This window comes from Battus philenor, unplaced genomic scaffold, assembly GCF_028537555.1.
Source record: "Battus philenor isolate CCGP_79_NKW_IND1 unplaced genomic scaffold, ilBatPhil1.0.hap1 SCAF_14, whole genome shotgun sequence".
NCBI classification, from domain to species: domain Eukaryota; kingdom Metazoa; phylum Arthropoda; class Insecta; order Lepidoptera; family Papilionidae; genus Battus; species Battus philenor.
Genome location: NW_027181676.1, coordinates 36,334 through 55,909, shown reverse-complemented (window position 1 = coordinate 55,909; position 19,576 = coordinate 36,334). Strand labels below are relative to the sequence as shown.

General features: G+C 46.1%; 2 protein-coding genes across 5 annotated transcripts; one reads left to right on the top strand and one right to left on the bottom strand.

Annotated features, from left to right (window-relative positions):
- Positions 1-1,100: 1,100 nt before the first annotated feature.
- Positions 1,101-6,404, bottom strand: FRG1 (FSHD region gene 1). Of its 2 annotated transcripts, none has more exons than XM_068777725.1 (5): positions 6,145-6,404; positions 5,755-5,867; positions 4,680-4,883; positions 3,573-3,786; positions 1,101-1,299 (listed from the first exon to the last, which is right to left on the bottom strand). In XM_068777725.1, the coding sequence occupies exons 1-5, from the start codon at positions 6,204-6,206 to the stop codon at positions 1,152-1,154; spliced, it is 741 nt and encodes a 246-aa protein (XP_068633826.1). In that variant the 5' UTR covers positions 6,207-6,404; the 3' UTR covers positions 1,101-1,151. The 2 variants fall into 2 exon arrangements, with proteins under 2 accessions (XP_068633826.1, XP_068633825.1); XM_068777724.1 differs by having other exon boundaries at positions 1,102-1,299; positions 5,701-5,867; positions 6,145-6,398.
- A 547-nt stretch (positions 6,405-6,951) lies between these two features.
- Positions 6,952-18,011, top strand: Isha (Insulator su(Hw) mRNA adaptor). Of its 3 annotated transcripts, XM_068777690.1 has the most exons (23): positions 6,952-7,092; positions 7,164-7,454; positions 8,698-8,839; positions 9,145-9,239; positions 9,496-9,683; positions 9,897-9,978; positions 10,270-10,335; positions 10,520-10,641; positions 10,734-10,847; positions 10,932-11,050; positions 11,201-11,409; positions 11,485-11,676; positions 11,747-11,964; positions 12,326-12,420; positions 12,645-12,713; positions 13,324-13,460; positions 14,155-14,247; positions 14,543-14,805; positions 14,890-14,982; positions 15,064-15,218; positions 15,385-15,507; positions 15,782-15,823; positions 15,898-18,011. In XM_068777690.1, the coding sequence occupies exons 1-23, from the start codon at positions 7,057-7,059 to the stop codon at positions 17,112-17,114; spliced, it is 4,161 nt and encodes a 1,386-aa protein (XP_068633791.1). In that variant the 5' UTR covers positions 6,952-7,056; the 3' UTR covers positions 17,115-18,011. The 3 variants fall into 3 exon arrangements, with proteins under 3 accessions (XP_068633791.1, XP_068633793.1, XP_068633792.1); XM_068777692.1 differs by lacking the exon at positions 12,645-12,713; XM_068777691.1 differs by lacking the exon at positions 15,782-15,823.
- The last annotated feature ends 1,565 nt before the right edge of the window (positions 18,012-19,576 follow it).

Below are 19,576 nucleotides of genomic sequence, written 5' to 3'. Positions count from 1 at the left end.
TTGTATTGGTCCATTCTATGGAGAACCCCCTTCTCCCAAGAAATGCAATAGCACATGTGTTAATGTTTATATGCATTATGTTCAAAGACTGAATGAATGATCGTAAGAAGAGTGAAATAAGAGAAAAGAAATAAAAGAAGAATGTGAAAAAAATTAAAAAATCGAAAGTGCCCTGTTCTGAAACACGATAGGGTAGACAATGAGAGGTCCCTAATAACGCCATAAAAAAAATGCAATCGCTCGGCTTAATCCTAATCTGGTAATGATATTAATATGCAGCAGTTCTAGCCAAGGCTGCAGTGGGAGCCCTGGATCTCAGGGCACCCTCTGTGCTCTGGTGAAGCCGACTAGTGTTGAAAGCGTTTCATTAACATTTCGTTTGTTGCGGCAGCCGGGTTGCGGAAGCGCGGCGCCGCGTGCTACTCGTCGTTCACTCCCACCGCACCACGCCGAGGAACGAGCCGACCGAACCTGTTCTCAACGACACAACACATCATAATAACCTAAATCGTAACGACGTATTGTAAATACAATCAACCCGCGCGCCCCGCGGCGCACGCACCACGAGCGCAGCGCGCTAGCGATCGCGAGGACCGTTTGCTGTTCGTCCGCGGGGTCGCGGGCGCGCCGCTCGTCCTGATCTTGACCGCCCCATGACGATCCCGGCCGACGGGACCGCTGCGTCCATCGGAACGTTCGATACTATATATATATATATATATATAAACACATATGTATATCGTAGCGGCGCGTGCGGCGGGCCTCACCGCAGCCATAACACATTGTACATAAACTTCAAACTGTAGAAGACTTCATAAGGAAGCGGTGCCGCCCCTACCCGGCGTCTGTCTTTTGTAAGCGAAACGTACTCAAAAATACTTCTAAACGTTTAGGCCAATGTACCGACTGTCGTGCGGGAGAAATAAATCTTCAGAAAACTGAACAGCTTTTATTATTTTTTGGTTAGTCCACGTCACCGCGTGCACACCGGGGCGCAGGCTGCCGGCGCCATATTTGGAGTCTGCTCACCGGACTCTGGTTACAGGTTGCAGTTGAAAGGATAGTCTGCACTGTTCAGAGAGGCAGTCCGCGACGAGAGGGACACAAATTACAAGGCGTGTCTGTGTGCGGTACAATTTATTGCTTCAGCGTCATTTGCAGTAACGGTCGGCCTTCATGACGGCGCGGCGGTCGAGAAGCGCCTCGTGCAGGCGGCCCCGGTCACGAGCGCGCCGCAGCGGGCCCGCGCCGCCGTCGTGCACGCGCAACCTCTTGTCTTGAAACTTTTGGAACTTCTTCCTGTAATAAAACAAAAGTTAACAATCAACTTTGGCTCCTCAATTCCGCTGAATAGCATATGCTCTGTGCCAAATCAGTTGGCAGACGCCCACTGCAGGGCATGTAGATAGGTCTTCGAAGTTTTAGATTTAATAAATGGTAGTTTGATAATGTTTAGCGGAATTTCATTACAAACCAAATTCTGTTTATTAGCAGTGAATTTTAAATTTGGTGCCTTGTAAATCCTCTATGGATGCCTCCTTTTTTTAAAATTTATTGTACACAAATTAATTTATGGTGAGGTTGTAGTAGAAATATTCTTTAAACTGTTGTTTCTTGTTCTTAGAGAGATCTAAGTCAGAGACCTAAGCCGTAAATTTTTGGTCAGGACATTTTTTCAAAATAAATATTTTTCAATATTTGCACATATACCTACTCAAAAGCATCAATCTATTTGCCGTAATGGTGTAAAAATATCTTATAATATCTTGCAGTATCAATATCAGAGTAAAGTTTTATCTTCCAACACATCTCAGCAGTATGGTGCGAGGAATTCAACCCTTTATTATTGTACATTTACGGCAAATTTATAATGCTGATATCATTTTTTATTCTTTCACTATTTATTATATCCCACATGGCCTTATTTTTACTGCTTGTCAGTTTAATTTTATTCCGGAAGTAAATGGTGTTATTTGATGTATACTACCCCCCAAAAGTTTGGAAGCACATCTGTTATTGGCCAAAATGGAACAACACAAACCTGCTATAGGCGGTAAATATTTGTAATGAATGTTATCTTTGCAGCTTTTTACTATTGTTTACATATTAACAAAGGTTTCGTCGGCTCTCATTAAACATGTTTTACCAATTTCATAGATTTTGGCGAAACACGTGTTTGACTGAGGACTGCGGTTGCATTCTTTCGTGGTTCGAAGTGTTGCTGTCGGCGTTATTTTATACATTTCACTTTTTTGGTTCCTGTTTCGTACTTGAGTATTGGCACGCACAGGTCGTGACACACAACATTGTCTGTATTCAGAAATTATTGACTATGGCTTTAAAAAGGCCAGGCAGGCCTAAGAAAGACAACTACTCAAGAGGATAACTTCATTCTGAACAAACGGAATCGACGCTTAACAGCGCCACAAATTACTGCAACAGTGAACAGCACGCTAGAAAGGCCCAGCTCAGTAACAAATGTTAAACGACGACTTCTGGCTGCGGCTCTAGGAGGATGTGTTGCTGTTAAGAAGCCCAAGTTAACAATTCGACACAAGACAAATAGACTGTAATGGGCAGACACATAAAAATTGGACTGCAGATAATTGGGAAAATGTTCTATGGTGTGATGAATCGAAATTTCAGATTTTCGTATCCAATAGACGTGTGTTTGGACGCCGATCAAAAGGAGAAAGAGCTTCCGAAGCGTGTACAGTGTCAACAGTGAAACATGGTGGTGGTAGTGTAGTTGTGTAGTTTGGGGAAGCGTCGGAAAAAATAAACTCTTAAATCTTGCGAAGATAACTGGAAAACTAAACAGAAGGTTAAAGAAAAAAATAGATGAAAAGGTTTTTCATGAAATGGCCATCGCAGTCACCTGATCTGTCTCCATTAGAACTTGTCTGGGATGATCTCCATAGGGGAGTGAAAAATTGCTCTCCTACTGGCTCAGAACATTTGTGACAGTTATTAGAGAGTGAATGGAACAAGTTAGGTGAAGATTTTTTTAAAGAAGTGAATATGTAATAATATCAATAGAATGCCTAAAATTTGTGCTGTAATGCTGTAATCATTAAAACAAAAGGTGGTCACTTTGATGAAGCTAAAATTTGATTGTTTCCCATAATCAGTTAATTTTTTCTTTGGTCTAAGTTGCTTTTTGTTAAATTTTTTTATCAATATAAATTTATACAATATCAGTAATTGAATATCGTTAAATTTGGTTTTATTTTATTTTACCTCACTGCTCTTAATTGTTTTTTGAATGGTAGTATATATATATATATATATATATAAATATATATATACATACATACATATATATAATGTATATATATGTATATATAGATAGTACATATATATAAACAGAGACAATTTACAATTGTGAATTTGAACCAACTACAATAGCAATAACTCTCGCAACTGGCATGAATTCCAATAAGAAATAATGAAAGTCAAAAAAATATTGTGGCTGTAATTACAAAAAATACAGAGCGTTCTCAGGTGAACACTATGTAGGTTACGAAGTGAAGAAGATTATTGACAATGGTAAGTAGTGAGACGGAACTCACACATAGTTGACCTCGAGAGTGGACAGGTCGGTGTGCTCATCTTGCTCCTGGTGCTCGTGCTGCTCATGCTTCTCGCGGTGCTCGTGCCGCGCGCGACCGCTGCGCACGCTACAGCGCTCAGCCGCGTGCGCCTCCGTTGACGTTGCCACCACAGAGTCGTCCTCGGGATTCACCGACATGAACTTGTTCATTGAACTCAGTATAGCTGTTTGGCCTGTATGCAATTCATTATAAAATTTATAAAATGTCCAGCTCCACCTCTGTGCTATTAACATAGTAGTAAATCATAGACATTTTTGTGTTTCACTGTCACTGACCAAATGAAACTGGACAACAGAATTCAACAGTTCCATAAAAAGTACGTTGAAATGACTGTCTTTTCTTCCTGACAGGAGCAGGGCAAGTTCAAGATATTTTTAAATATTGTGCAGTGTAGATAGTATGTAACGTTTTTGGTTAAATGGCTTTAATGTACCACATTGCACAATTGTCATTGAATTTAATGTTGTGTGCCATTCTATGATGTGTATGAGGAATTAAAAACATCTTAATACATTCTTAACAAGAGATTGCTTTTTTTAACCATTTTACTTCATATTAATATCCAAAATGTCAATGGACAATTGAGAGAAATATGAAGTATAGCACATAATTAAAATTGAGGAAATTAAAAATATATAATTGTATATGGTCACTAAACCAATGTAAATTTTGTCAGTGTTAAATAGTCACTATTACAAGGGTTTTGCATTGTAGATTACACTAGTGCAGAAGAAAATACATGCCGAGTCTTGGCTGCATACAATGAAAACCATCCTTGCAGTTTTTTGTTGAGTGCCACAGCAAAGTTTAAAATACATTCCAAAATTGTACCTAAAAAATGTAGCACTGCATACATCCTCACCAATTGAGATCTGGGTTACACCTTATTAGCAAAATAACAAAACCACTTGCTGTGCCATTTCCATAATGATGGACACAGACACTATGGTGGAACCTACCTAACTGCAGTAGATGGGGAAAACCCAAAGCCAAAAAAGCTTTACATTTATGGATACAAATTGATTTTAAAGTATTTTGTTTTAAAAATAATTATTTTTTTATTACCATCTTGAAAAACAGGCTCCCATTGTTCCATGGGGCCCACAGCATCAGATCGTCCAGTAACCACTCCATCTTTAGACACTCCGAGGTACTTTCCATAACCAGATTTAAGAGCAAACTTATTCTCCCCGGCTGGAAATGCAGTGAATATCTCTTCGGGAGATGGTCCTTCGCCCTCGGCATGTGGCGCCCCGATAGTGAACAACCCTTGAAGAAAGTGATCATTGAACTGTGTTATTAATTTGGTGTGTTTACAGATCTACAACCAATTAATTTGTGTGTTTGTTCTCCGTGCTTAGATATAGTTATTAGAATATAATCCAATGATTCTTGTTTTAGTGCAGTAACATTTATTATCCATATAGTAAATGTAAATATGACTTTCACCAAACAGTGATATATTTGCACTGCTCGTTTGAGTTTTTGAGATGTACTCAGTGTTATTTCTGGACTTATGGTATCTACACATGGAAAATTGACAAGTCTTAGGACAGCTCTCTTGTGAATGGACAGCCTCTCTCATTGCCAAGTGAACTTCCTTTTGAGAAGCTTTAATTTGCTTATTCATTTATTCACTTTATTACCCACTGTGTCATTGAGCTCCCTGTAATAGTATCCTCCATCATACAAGGAGTGATGATTTGTGTGATGTTCATAAAATATATTATTTGACATAGAAAAAAAAATTATAAATCAACTTGAGAACTGTGACCCACCAATACAATGAGATGGATTGATTTCTGCATTACAAAATAATGCAAATACTACCTGGAAAACTCTGCCCTAACTAATTATTTGTATTAATTAATCAAATCTACTAAAATGTAGAATTCTGTCACCAGAAACAAAAAGAGAATAAATTTTTCACATCTTGTCAATGTGATGACAGTTCTTGCACTCTTGCACTCTTGCTAGAAAAGAGTGGCATTTAAATGTCACCCAAATATTGCCTCTTTTTTAAACTGTGTGTATCTGTAATGGAATAACTGCTCAGTGCCTCTGATGACAGGAAAGAAAAAAATACCATTGTCTAAAGCTGACACATAGGTATTTTGTCCAAACTCAATGGATATTGAACCAGTAATATCCTCCACCCTGCTCACTCGCCACCAGCCGCCATGCTTCACGCAGTCCTCATCTACATTAGTCTCATCATCTTTGTCCTTCTTCTTATGTTTGCGCTTTTTGGCCCTGGAATATGGATAAAAAATTACTTCCACATGGGTTGGTTGGTTGTTTACATAGGTACATAACTAATTTAACAAATTTACAATATTCAAAAAATTATTTAATAAGTGAGATCGTAATTCGTTAAACCACGATGACTTCTCGCAAAGGCTCCGAATGGACCTCCAGCAACTTTACATCTCTTAAACATAGACAGTGACTAGCACAAGTCGCTAATTGCAGAGTATTGAAGACACTCGTCAAACAACAGAAAGTCTGCATCGTCCTCTCAAACACTCACTTAGGTTTGTCTCCTTTTAAAATTAACTTTCCTCTTTTAACGGCTGCGTATTCATCACCCATAACTTGTCTACAGTATACTCATTGATATTTTTATAAACAATAAGTATATTCTTTTAACCGATAGTAATCCACAGTCAACGTTTTGTTTTTAGTTGTATTCAGATGTATTGTCATTGAATGTTCAATATGTATAACGGTGTAATATCGTCCCTGCAGTCACACTGACAGTTACTGTGAGGGCCTATGATGTGCTTCATCTCTTGACGGATTACGTTCAGGAATATTGCATCTAATCTTTCGATGATAGTCTAAGTGTAATTTTATAATACTCGTGCGATACTTTATTTAAACCTTGTTGAATTATTTGTACTGATAATTAGTACAGAATTGTAATAGAAGGCTGTTCATTTAGACTATCATCAAAAAACGGGTGCAGTGTCACTTCTGTACTTTAAAGTTTTTACCTTTTCTTTTGTTACTTATTGAGTAGGTACTAACGTAAGTTAAGTAAAAATAATCTGTTGCTGATTTCTAATATATACTTTTTAGCCACTTCATTTTCAAAAAGTTGTCGCTCTCATATATTAATTTATTTATCTTTCTTATATCGATTGACTTTATTACATAAATGTACTCTAATATCAATTTGCTAATTGTGAGTTTGAAAGTTCGTTCCTATGATATGAGAAGTGTTCCAACTTCTGCCGCGTGAGAAATTCTTTGTGGTATATTTGTACATTGCCATAAAAATAATCCATCAAAAAGATTAATGGTAACTCTGATACACGCACGCCATTTTGCAATATTGAGCATGTTGACTGCTAACGAAAATGAGTTTCCTTACTCAAAATAGTGTATTTAATAGATTTATTTAATAGAATAATCAAATTTATAAGTTTAAGATACCAAAATGGATATGCCGGAAGTGAAATCTTTTAACGCGGAGGTATTGTTAGTTTATATATGGTTCGCTATACATTTTCCGTGGCATCATTCAGACGAATCTTTTATTTGCAGTTGTCCGGGCTGTACGACAACAAGCCGCCTATCTCGAAGGCGAAGATGAGCGCCATCACCAGGGGCGCTATTAAGGCTATTAAATTTTACAAGCATGTGGTGCACAGTGTAGAAAAATTTATTCAGAAGTGTAAAGCGGAGTACAAAGTGCCCGGGCTCTATGTGATAGACTCAATCGTGCGGCAGTCGCGACACCAGTTCGGGCAGGACAAGGACGTGTTTGCGCCGCGCTTCGCCAAGAACATGCAGCAGACGTTCGCGAACCTATTCCGTTGCCCGCCAGAAGACAAGGTTACTTATTGACGCTTAAACATTGCAGGTTATGGTACGCACGGTGATGAAAACTCATAGATTTGGGATTGTTTTCATCTAAAGTAGGTTTGTGAAATAAGCCCATAAGTATACGTAGGCGAAAGGGTACTTAAAGTGGAATAACATTTCGAGCCAATTACAGTGTGAAAGGAACATTTATTACAGTTATTCTATTTTTTTTGTAATATGAATAACTAAGAATAAATTTGGCAATTCCATTATGGGTAATATTTAAACATTCTGATGATATGTTGTGGGTGTTGTGTATGCTGTAACTACTAAAACTTCACAACTAGACCAAGAGGTTTGAAAATACTGGCCACTGTGGCCATGTTGTGTGATACTTTGATAAAATTATCTATAAATTAATGATAATATATGAGCTTATATATATGTATGTCAATATAAACACACTCTGAGTTTGTATGTCCTATTTATTAATACAATTTATGGTTTTCCAGTGAGTGTTACTTTTGTATTGTACATCAAACCAAAAGCGAGCACTGAAAAAGTCAATAACTAAAAGAATTTAGTGAACGCTCAAAAAAAAAAATAGAATAAAGGCTCTATTCTATCCTGGAAGTAGCTTTGGATTGGATAAATTATTGCACATATGAGTAACAGTATAGAATTGAGATATGGCAGGGACATCTAGACCAAACAGTTCCATGTTAAAGTAAATTAAAAAATTTACTCCTAATATAAATTAATTTCTTCAGATACAAATAAACCTAAAGAGCACACAATTGATGTGAAGAAGTATTACAACCCAGTTATTGAAATAACTAGGAATGTCTTCATAGTGAGTTTGTATGGGGTGGAGGTAGGAGCGAGATGTTCAACAGCAAAATCTCTAACCAAATGCTGAATATTTTAGGGGTGTTAAGAGTGAACACAGGGACCTATTTGAAATGAGCATTCAAGTCAGCATTAGTAGGACCATTTAAAATTTGGCCAGGTTGTGATAGGTGTCTAGACAGAGAAGGTGAATGTCAATGCATTGCGCAGAGACTGCCTCAAATCAGGTCAGCGGATTGTCAGTCCTGAACACCATACCTGGCTCTGCTACTAACAACATGATGGATCCATTGCCCTAAATTTATTTTTATTATGAGCAACTTGTGAACTGAATATTGTGTATTGTTTATGGTGTGTCCTATTTTAGTTTGGGAATTATTAAATTTTGCTAGGGTGATCTGTAATTCTATGAAATGAATTTCAGCGTAATATAATCAGAGTCCTGAACCTGTGGCAGAAGAATAATGTCTTTGGGTCGGAGGTGATCCAGCCACTGCTGGACATGGCTGATCCTAATCACCCACTACACCAAGAAATACAACAGCAGCAAAACAACACTGCTAATGGTGAGTGGTTGCTGTCTTTCATTGGTTAACCACTTGTTGAAGGACTAACTGTTTGGTTATATTTACTAAAAGGATAAATAATTTGTGTCCCTATATACATCACCTTGTCAGTGCTGCTATCTGCAGGCTGTATTTCCAACTTAATAAATTTATCTTTTTGGCATTTTCTTTGTTTTTAATTGTTCTTTTATTTGTGTGAGGTTGGTGACTCTGAAGTCTGTTAACAAAATGTACATGTACATGAGCATTTTCAAAAAGACTTATTATCAGGGATGTTAGTTAAAGACTTGTGTATTGACTTTCAGGCAGCAGCTTAAACTTAACCCACAACAGTGTAGATGGCAAATCATCACCCGGGGCGCAGCGCTCACCGCACGCCTCCACACCCTCCAGGGACCAGGTGCGAGTGATTTTTGTACACTTTCTTGTTTATATTCTACCTTCTCTCTCTGTGTCATAAATTATGAATAGGGAGAATTTATAATTAATTCTTGTAGAATAATTTACTTAGTGCCATAAGGCGAGGAGAGCAGTGACTTACTTTATTTTTGAAATTCACTACGTTGTAAACATGCTTAAGGCAAGCAGGGCTCGGGCCATAAACCTGCGCATGGTTGTATTAATTTATTTTTGAAGCTAATGTATACATTCAACAGTTTCAGGATCAGTCGGGCGCGCCACCGGGCGTTAAGTTCAACCGCAAACTGCTCAACGACTTCGAGTACGAAAGTGAGGACGAGGCGGCGCCCGCGGAGCCGCTGCCCCCCGCGCCCTCCGCACCGCACCCCGCGCACTCTACGCATGTCGCACACCCATCACACAACACTGCTGATGCACTTGGCAGGTCAGTTTGCTTTCCTGCAGCATTTTCTTTGTTTATGAAATTTACATCATTACACCTGGAAGACGGTGACTTCGCTCGCATATCGATGTCTCCGCTCTCCATGCGTGTACCTGCGTCTGTGGGTGTTGACCAATATTAGCAGATTTAAGCAGGCGTATGTGAGGTCTGATGTCGGAATCTTTACCAATATCATATAGAGTGTTGTGCTTGCAGTATTCTCACCAACCCCGAGATCATGCGCCAGCTGCAGAGTCTGCAGGCGCAGATGCAGATGATGACCGGTATGCAGATCCCTGTGAGTATCTGATATACTACATATTACCCCTAGAGATATTTGCACTAATTTAGACAAATGCAATCCTTACAAAATACAAATTGATGCTTAAATGGCCAAAAGGACCTGTTCTCCCGTGTCTTTCGCTAGAGGCATGCTTGCGGTGCGCACTGCGATCGAGGCGCCACCGCGCGGGACGTGGAGTGGAAAAATAAAACTAAAACAAAACCAAATGCATTCCAAGTGCTCACAGCCAAGTGTGTAACTTGGCTATTAACAGTCTGAATTCAACTCGGTCTTATTTTATTTCAGAACCTGATGCCCATGATGTCCGACATGCAACTGCAACAGGCAACTAACCCGGGTCTGCCCTTTCTGGTGAGTGCATCATTCCCACTTTCGCTTGGTATATAAGAGGATGAACAGTTTTGGAACCTGCCCACCTACTAATAAACATTCCTCATTCAGAAGGCAGAGATGGCAGGCATGTTCAATGTGTATGTACTATGAGAAGAAAAGGAGTTTGAATAAAGTTTGTATAGCAGTTTACTTTTATTTTCAGAGCTCTCAGCAGGAGCCGCAGAAACAGAATGAATCTAAAGATGACATGGCAAATGAATCCGACATTGAGTTCGTGGAGACCGGCCCCCAGGTCATAGAGATACCCGACGCCAACGATTCCCGGTAAGGGCAGTAATAAACGTAGTCCGCGTTCCCTGCCACCGCAACCACTACCGAACGCAGTCAAGAACCATGCAAACTCGTCATTGTTTCAGGAGTCCGTCGCCGAAGTCACGCCGCCACCGGCAATCGCGCTCCAAGTCGCCCAAGCGGCGTCGGCGCTCCCGCACGCGCTCCCGCTCGCGCTCACCGCGACGTCGGCGCGACAGGTGTGCGCCCCGCGCCCCGAGCTCTGTGCGTTCTTGCAGATCTAATTGGGCTTCTTTATATAATTGATTATTTGTTACTTCCAGGGATCGAGACAGAGATAGGGACAGGGACAAGAATCATAAGGAAAGAGAAGCTGAGAAAGAGAAGCAAAGAGAGAGGGAAAAGAAAGGACTGCCGCCTATCAAAAAAGAAAACTTAAGTGGTAAGTTTTAAACCAAACACTTTGTGTAAACTCGGTGGGAGGCGGCGGCGGTGGCGGAGCAGTGCAGCCGCCAGCGACGCCGCCACTGCCAGTTTTTCGTTCCACGTCTGTGTTACGTTCCGTGTCGTGTTGCTAACGCACGCGCCGCAGTTTGCAGCACGACGCTGTGGGTGGGGCACCTGTCCAAGCTGGCCACGCCAGAGGAACTGTCAGACCTGTTCGGCGCCGTGGGCGGCGTGCAGTCCATCGACGTGGTGGCGCCGCGCGGCTGCGCCTTCGTCGTTATGGAACGCCGCCGCGACGCGGCCAAGGCGCTCGCCAAGCTCAACCGTCACAAGCTGCACTCCAAGGAAATCACGGTGAGCTCGCCGCCTGGTGCGCCGGGAGGTGTGCGCTGCTGTAACGGCGGTCGGTATATTCTGATGTGGCCGCAGGTGGCGTGGGCGGCCGGCAAGGGCGTAAAAGGCCGCGAATGGAAGGACTACTGGGAGGCCGAGCTTGGCGTGGCCTACTTGCCGTGGGACGCGCTGCATCAGCGGTGGACGCTCGGGGCGCTCTCGCTGGACGCACTCGAGGACGGCGGCGCCGTGGACGAGGAGACGCTGCCGCCCTGGCTGCCGCCGCGGGTACGTCGTATGCATATGCGTGCACACTTCTTGTGGTGCGGAGAGATTCATGACGGGAGCGCTTTTGCAGATAATACCCAAGGCGATGATGGACGGGATGCCGCTGCTGGGCGCGCTGCCCGCGGCCTCGTTGGCAGGTGCGCTGCCTGCACGCGCAGCGCTCACCTCTGCCCTACCCGCAACGCTGCCCGCGGCGCTGCCCGCCGCTCTGCCCTCAGCGCTGCCCTCCGCGCTGCCCTCCGCACTGCCCTCCGCGCTGCCCGTGGTGCCGCGCTTGCCGCCGCCGGGGTACGTGCGCACTTCACTACCACAACCTTACCACGCAAACACATGCGAGCCGCGTTCGTGTAAAAAGCGATGATCACGATGCTTATTATATGACTTTATATGCTATATAGTTAAATTTCATTTTTATTGTTAATATACTTTATTTTTTATTTGTATAAAACACTAGAAATGTTGAGTTGTAATTCTCTTGTAGTATAACTACGTTATTATTTTGCATTTATGTAATAACCTGCAGTTGCAAGTGTTGCATACAAATAAATAAATAATCATGTTATTGACTGTTATGGTAAGTCCGCGACAGGCAACGCCCACGTTGCTATGTCTGGAGCCGGCGATAAACATGTGTCTTGTGTGTAAACAGGATGCCCGGGGGCTACGCGACGGGGCTGCCGCCGGGCCTCGCCCCCGGCATGCCGCCCGGCATCAGGCCGCCGGGCGTACCTACGGGAGTGCCAGGTGACCACCTATATTGTGTTTGAATATTTTTTTTTACTTTCACCAGTGTTGTGAACAATGTTATACCAGTTAAATGGTTCTAATAATCATTCGAGGTCATTCGTCGTCGACATAGTTGCGATGAGGTGGCGGGAAAAGAAAGCGGCGCACGCTCGCGCGACGCGTGCGCAGCGTGCGCTGCCTGTGACGATGCGCTGATGTGACGGACACGTGTATGTCGGCAGGGCTGCAGCGCGAGGGGCCGCTGCTGGGCTTCCCGGGCGGGCTGCCGCCGCAGACGCTGCCGCAGCCCGGTACGCGCGCGCTCGCTGCGCCAACGATGCCGGCGGCCATGTGTGCTCTGCACGAGCACAAAGTGCAGAGAATTCAAACGCGCCGCGTTCATTCGCATGATCGCTTAGATGCTCGATACGATTGTATTAAAAAAACTCCGCAAATGTTAAAATATATAGACAGTTAATAAGCAAAAATATACGCAATAGGATACCAGTAAACAGTCGTTGTAGGTAAACGTCGCGTAGAGCGCAGCGCGCGTCACATTTTATCGCGTCGTTAAAATTTAGAAAATTCCGTGGTACGCCACGCATTTTCTCAGAAAAGTGGGCACCGCGCGTAGATGCCAACTAAAGTTTATGGCCGCGTCGCGCTCGCCGCGGAGTATGGCCACATTGGCAGCTTTCATATCGTAGCTTCAAAAAAATGCGGGCACTCGGGCAACGCTTGCGCGTCTCGCTCGCCGCCTGCGCCGCCGAGTCCGGCCGAACCGCGATTGTGACGTTTTGTCACTTTGTAACGTTTCATTGTTGATGTCGTGCACTGCGAACAAACATTGGTTTGCGATAGGGACGTTTAATATTGGTGCGCTGCCTACGCAGGGTCGATTATCAGATGTAATGTGTGCAGGCATGGTGGGGGGATTCCTGAGCGGGCTAGTGGGCGCGCACGTGGGCGGCCTGGTGCTGCCGTTGCACCCGCAGCATCACCAGCAGCTCCCGCACCAGCACCACCAACACCACCAAATTCCGCCGCACCAGGCGCCCGTGAGTGTGCACTCCTATTACCGGTTGCGTGTTTTAGTCCATGTTTAGCTTTAGCGGGTACGCGGTTGATCGTATGCTGTACTGAGAGAGAGCTCTGTTGTGACTGCAACTAAACTCTTAGAATATTAGGAAGGCAAAAACATTGTGAGCTTTTCCAATGTGCAAACTATAGACAGCGTTTAAAGACATAGTGCAATATTATTTGTGATGATTTCAATGTAAATTTAAACATATGAATATATCTCTGGAGCCAACTAGAAGATACTTTATAAATGTGTTGATTATTATTTTTTTAACTTGAAACCCATCAGCAAACCTATCATCAAGAAAGCAGTTAATTTGCTTGTTTTTTTTTGTAACAACACATGTCAATAAGAAATGTGTTAAACAAAACTGTTAGAGGTAATATTGTAGTTCAACTGTTTGTATCGGTAAGAAACATATGTAATCAATACACAAAGTGTCAAGTATATAAGATTTTATCCCGGAAAACGAATCCCAAACTTGAGCATTTGCGATCGTAGGCAAGTCTCATTCCTCTGCTGCGGGCTACCACTGCTCACAATGCATACACTTTTACAATTGGATTCCAGATAATGTCCAGAAAGCTTCTGTGGCTAGATTTAAATAAATTGCTTAAGAAGCTTTTGCCACGGGCTCGCCTAATCATTTGCTTTCCCTCAATATTCTTCAGTGTGGCGCGACGCAACAAGATACCAGCGCACCCGACGATGCCATGGAGCTGGATCCTGACGACTCCCATGCGGACGCGCTGCTGCCCGACCAGGTGACTGCTTTTCACATCTCCTCTCGTGGGAATGTGGCAACTCCACGACAATCGTCCACTCGATTGCATTACAGAAGTATGCTGCTCTATTTTATGTGATAAATGCGGCCTGTCCACGTTTGCGTGCCGCTACGCGTGTCCGCTGCCGGTAGATATAATGGCGGAAGCTCAGAGATGCCGCCGAGTCTGCACACCGCCGTGTACTGCCCGCCCCGCGCGTATATAGCTTTGTAATGTTTTCACTCAATTCATTCAATTGTTTCATTCAATTCATTAAAGTATTCGTTGGCGGCAGATTCAAGCGCTGCTATCGAAACCGCCTCCCAACTTCAAGTCGACGGAGCCGCCGCCGAAGTTTACGACGGAGGCGCCGCCCTTCGACGCCTCGCAGCCGCCGCCCGCCGACGACAAGCGCGACGACGAGCGCCGCGACCGCGACAAGGAGCGGCGCGACCGGGACCGGGACCGTCGCGACCGGGACCGCGACCGTGACCGGGACCGCCGGGATCGAGACCGCGACCGCCGCGACCGCGAGCGCGCGCCCCGCGACCGCGACAGGTTAGGCCGTTCATCGTTTCCTCGTTTTGCGTATTCGTAACGTTCGCGCGGTCACACGATTGTAAACGTCCCTTGCGTCCCCAGGGATAGAGACGACAGGAGGGAGAGAGAGCGCGCGCGCGATGCCCGCGAGCGCCGCGACCGCGAGCGATGCGGCGGCCGCGACTCCGGCACAAGGTGCGCCCCGCCCCTCGCGCCTGCGTGCACAACCACCCCCGCCCCGCATCAGCTCGCTCTTAACGCGTGTGCCTGTCGCAGGGAACGCAGTCGCGAGAAGTCTCCGCGCGCGCCGGATGGGGAAAAGAGCCTACAGGAGCGGCTATGGGAAATGGCCAACGGCGCGCCCGAGCGGCGCGACCCCCAGCCTGCGCCCCCGCACGCGGCCGCGGACAGCGCGCTCGCCGCCGACGACGGTGACTATCACACTTCATTTTTCGTACACGAGTGGGACACGCGACACTTTCGAGATTGTCGCTGAAGGAGCTACACACTTGTTAATAGTTCAAAATCGTTGACAGAAAGATAACATGTGGTAGCGGATTGTTATAAAAGTGCTTCTTTTATGTCGCTTGCCGCCAGACGGAGTTGCGGTGACGGCAGCGGCGGCTGCCCTGCAGCGCGACGCGAGCGCTGATGCCGCAGGCGAGGTGGGCGGGGCGGCGCCGGCCTGGTCACCGCGCGCGCCCCCTCCCTTCCGCCCAGGTTACTTTACGTTAGATTCTATTGATGAGATGCGTGTTGTGTGGCGCGCGTGCCCTGAGCAAGGCACCGACAAGTGAACCGCGCTCGCGACCTACTCGATACTTATTATAAAACAAGCGGAGACGATTGTGGATTGAATGTGCGATGAATGAGTGAACCATTAGAGTGACGCGTGGTGCCGTGTGGTGCCGCCTGGTGTCGCGCGGCGCCGCCGGTGCTGCGTCACGCCGCAAAGTGCCGCGTCAGCAGCTCTATAAAACTTTTCATTTTGCAGAGTTGAGAATGCGGGGCCCGCCCGGCAGGCCGCCAGCGCGAGGTACGACTCGTGTCCTATGCAACTGAATGCTCTTGCGAGACCTTGCCGCTAACGTATGGCTCCTCTGTTCACAGGTCCATGGATGGAAGTGCAGGGACCGCCTTTCGTTCCCCGTTTCAACGGCATGGGACCTCCGCCTTTCAACAGGCCTCCATTTGACAGACCTCCGTTCGAAGGCGGTGCTATATTCGAGGGTCCGCCACGATTTGAAAGACCGCCTTTTAACCGTATGCCGTTCGATATGAATAGACCTCCGTTTGACGGACCGCGACCGCCATTCGATGGATCCAGGCCGCCTTTCGATGGTCCTAGACCGCCGTTCGATGGTCCTAGGCCGCCTTTCGATGGATCTCGGCCTCCTTTCGACGGGCCCAGGTTGCCTTTCGACGGATCTAGACCGCAGTTTGATGGGCCTCCTAGGCAATTCGATGCTAATAATCCTTTCGATGGCCCTAGATTTAACGGCCCTTCAGAATTTTTCGACAGAGGAAACAGAAGATTTGAAGATAAGGAACAATTTAATGAAAGGGCCTGGAATGGTGAACGAGAAAGGGATCGCGAATGGGATAGAAAAAACGAATGGGATGACAGAAGAAAAGACCGCAGAGGTAGAGAAAACGAGGAAAAATTCAGAGAAAGAAGTGACAAAAGAAGGAATACCGACGAGAAACCCCGGCAACCGCGGGAAGAGAGAAATCTCAGGCGAGACAAAGACAGAAAGTCAAGATGGGGGGCTGCCGATGAAGTTATACAAAGCGGTGACCAGGAACCTAGTAAAGAAGAAGATCGCGTTGTAGAAAGTCAGGGTGGCAGTGAGGAAGTGGTGCTCCAGACGACAGAACCTACGCCTGGAGAGCAGCCGCCCGGGCACGCCGACGACTGCAGCGACCAGCAAGCGACGCAATCGCCGCGTGCCCTCTCTGCCGACACGTGCGACCTGCCCCAGGAATACGCGTGCCCAGAGCGAGAGAACGTCAGCCTCGCCGCGCCGGAGCAAGCGCCGCCCCCCGCCGACCTCGACGCGCCCCCCGCTGAGCACGAACCGACCCCGACCGCCACCCCCGCAGACTGCAATACTGACCTATACGACGCGCGCGACGTGGTCGACCCCGGCTTCTTAGCGCCACCCGCCCGGGACGAGCCCGAGGGCGCCGTGCAGCCCGCCCCGCAGCCCGCCCCGCAACCTGACGCGCCGCCCGACGTATTCGACGCGGGAGTGGAACCCACTGCTCGGTGCGAGGTCGACAACAAGAAAGCGCACGACACCGAGCTCAAGGAGGGGGTCGCTTGACACAGGAGAAAATGGAAGTACGGGTATTTCCAGTGGAAATGATTCGGGTGACGTGCGGGCCCGCCGGCCCCCCGCAGCGTCGCCGCCTAACGCCAAAGATTTTCTTTTATACGATACAAATGAAAAATTTGAAATATACGAGTGCCTTATTGGTTAGCTTTTGTTTTGTTTGTCGGCGGCAGCGGAGCAACCGCCCGCGCGCACCACGCGGCGCCCGGGCCAGGTACGTGGCGCCCCCCGCAGCCGCGCCGCAGGGCCCCGCGCCTCTCGGGCCTCACGCGCCCCCAGGCACTCATTGTGCACGGGAGGAAGCGAAGCGGGCACGCGGCGCGACTGCGCTCGGCGGGTGCCTTATTTTTTCTAACCGGACCATCGGAAGGGACCGCTACGCCCGGCCCGCGGGCCCGCGGCGCACCGGGCGTCGCCGCGGCCGCGCGCAGCGGTCCGCTCCCGAGGCCGCAGCATCGCGGCAGTGCGCGCAGGGCCCCGGCCGCCGTCACCCGAATCCGCTGGAATGATCCGAAGAGAAGGACGCGTCGGTAGTTTGGTTTAGTTTCGTCAGTCGCTCGTAAGTGTAGGTCGCCGGTGGAGGTAGGAACTAGGAATTGGTAAAATTTATTATACACACACAGATGCGCGCGCGCGAACAGCCTAGCGCTATGTTTGAAACGATCGCCTCGTCCGGGCTCGCGAGGCGCGCGAGGCGGCGGATACGCTTCGCGGGGGCGCCGGCGCTGTTTGATGTTTGTAAAATATTTTATGAATTGTATTTAGATAAGGACGTGCCCTCGCGGGGCGTTCGTTATTGAATCGGCCCGAAATGTAGATAAGCGTTCTCATGCATGCGCCATGTTTGTCATAATTGTGCTTAATAAAAATTGTAAAGTTAAAATGAATGAATTTTAATTGGAGTCAACGTCCGGAGGAACTAGGAACCAACAATAAGGCGCCGTGGCGGCCGGGCCCGGCGCGCATTGCCTAGTTTGTGCTTTCTCCTCATTTAGGTTGCAGCGGACACTTCGCAAAGGAACAGACTGTAGCCAACAGTTTAATAGAAGCAATTTTTGACCCGCGGTGCACTGGCCGCCCAGAGAGGGACGTTGCGACTGTCACCACCCATCGCAGCCGACCGCGCCACAGTATTGTTGCCAAAGCCCAAGGATAACAATAAATTGGTCTTCCATCTGACGGTTACACATCGTCTTCTCACGCTCACCTTTGTCAACGAGTGAACGGGACGGACGAGAGCGGTGGGCGCCGGCACTGGTTGTGTGAACGGTGCGCATGTTACAATTCTATTTCTCTATATACACAAAAACCAAGTCGCTATCAGTGTGTCGAATATTTCAAAATTCGGCCAACGTTTCCATGGCATTGCCTCTCTAGGTCGATGTCTTATCACAGATTAAATATGATTGAAAGAAGCAAGAACGATTGATAAAGCATCATCATATTCATTAAGTTAATAATTAGGGTGGCTGTTTTGTTTTCGCCTGAAACAAAAAAGGGTTCCCGGTGATTAAATGTAAACGTCAAGGGAGAAAGTCGTGAACTTATTTTTAAGGACAAATCAGATTCAACGTTTGTAAGAAAACCAGTCTCCGTCGAAAAAATAACATCTGCGACATATTCCGACCTGTTCACACAACACACACACACAACTAAATTATTTTTACTCTATGAAAGAAAAGGATTCTCGCAGAGCAGAAGTATATGGAGATAATCTATACGTCTTTATCTTGTCCTGTTCTTTCTTCCGGGTAATTTTCTGGAGCTGTTCATTACCATGAATACAGACCACGTAAAAATACTCAAAAACACTGGCAACTCTGAAATACCACAGATAATTTGTTGGGTGATCTAGAACCACTTGAAAGTAATGCGGATGATAACTTTTGAGCTCCGATGTTAGTGGATTTTTATAATATTAGCTAAAAACATTGCTGTATAATTTCCATTTATACTGGGAACCATTATTTTTCCTGTGAATTAAAGTATCAAAATGCATTTTAGCTGTAGGATCAGTATTACTCCACGCAAACCTAACATCTGTCGTTGTTAATTCATAGCAGTTATTGTGGGACCACCATAGCGCTCGCTGCACCAGAAGATTTAGTCATGATTTTAAATATTAGCATGTTAGCTTTACCGTTATTATTTTTGCGAGCACAGTAAATCTCCGAAGCGACACTGATCCGGAGAACGTTTTTGTATTCGCACCGGCGTCGTAACGGCGTAACGTCTCGTGCGATCCGAACATTCGAGCGGCAACTTTGTGCCCCCCGTTGGATCCATTTTTATTAAACATTAACCCCGGCAGTTGTAATGAAGTCGCGCGTGTGCAAGCAGACCTTTCGAGTGCGTCACCGCAAACAAGCCGGCGGAATTGTGCAAATGTAATCGCGCACGACCAGCTCTCTCCGAGCCAGTCTCGCGTACCTGATGCGTCTCTTCTTCCTCAC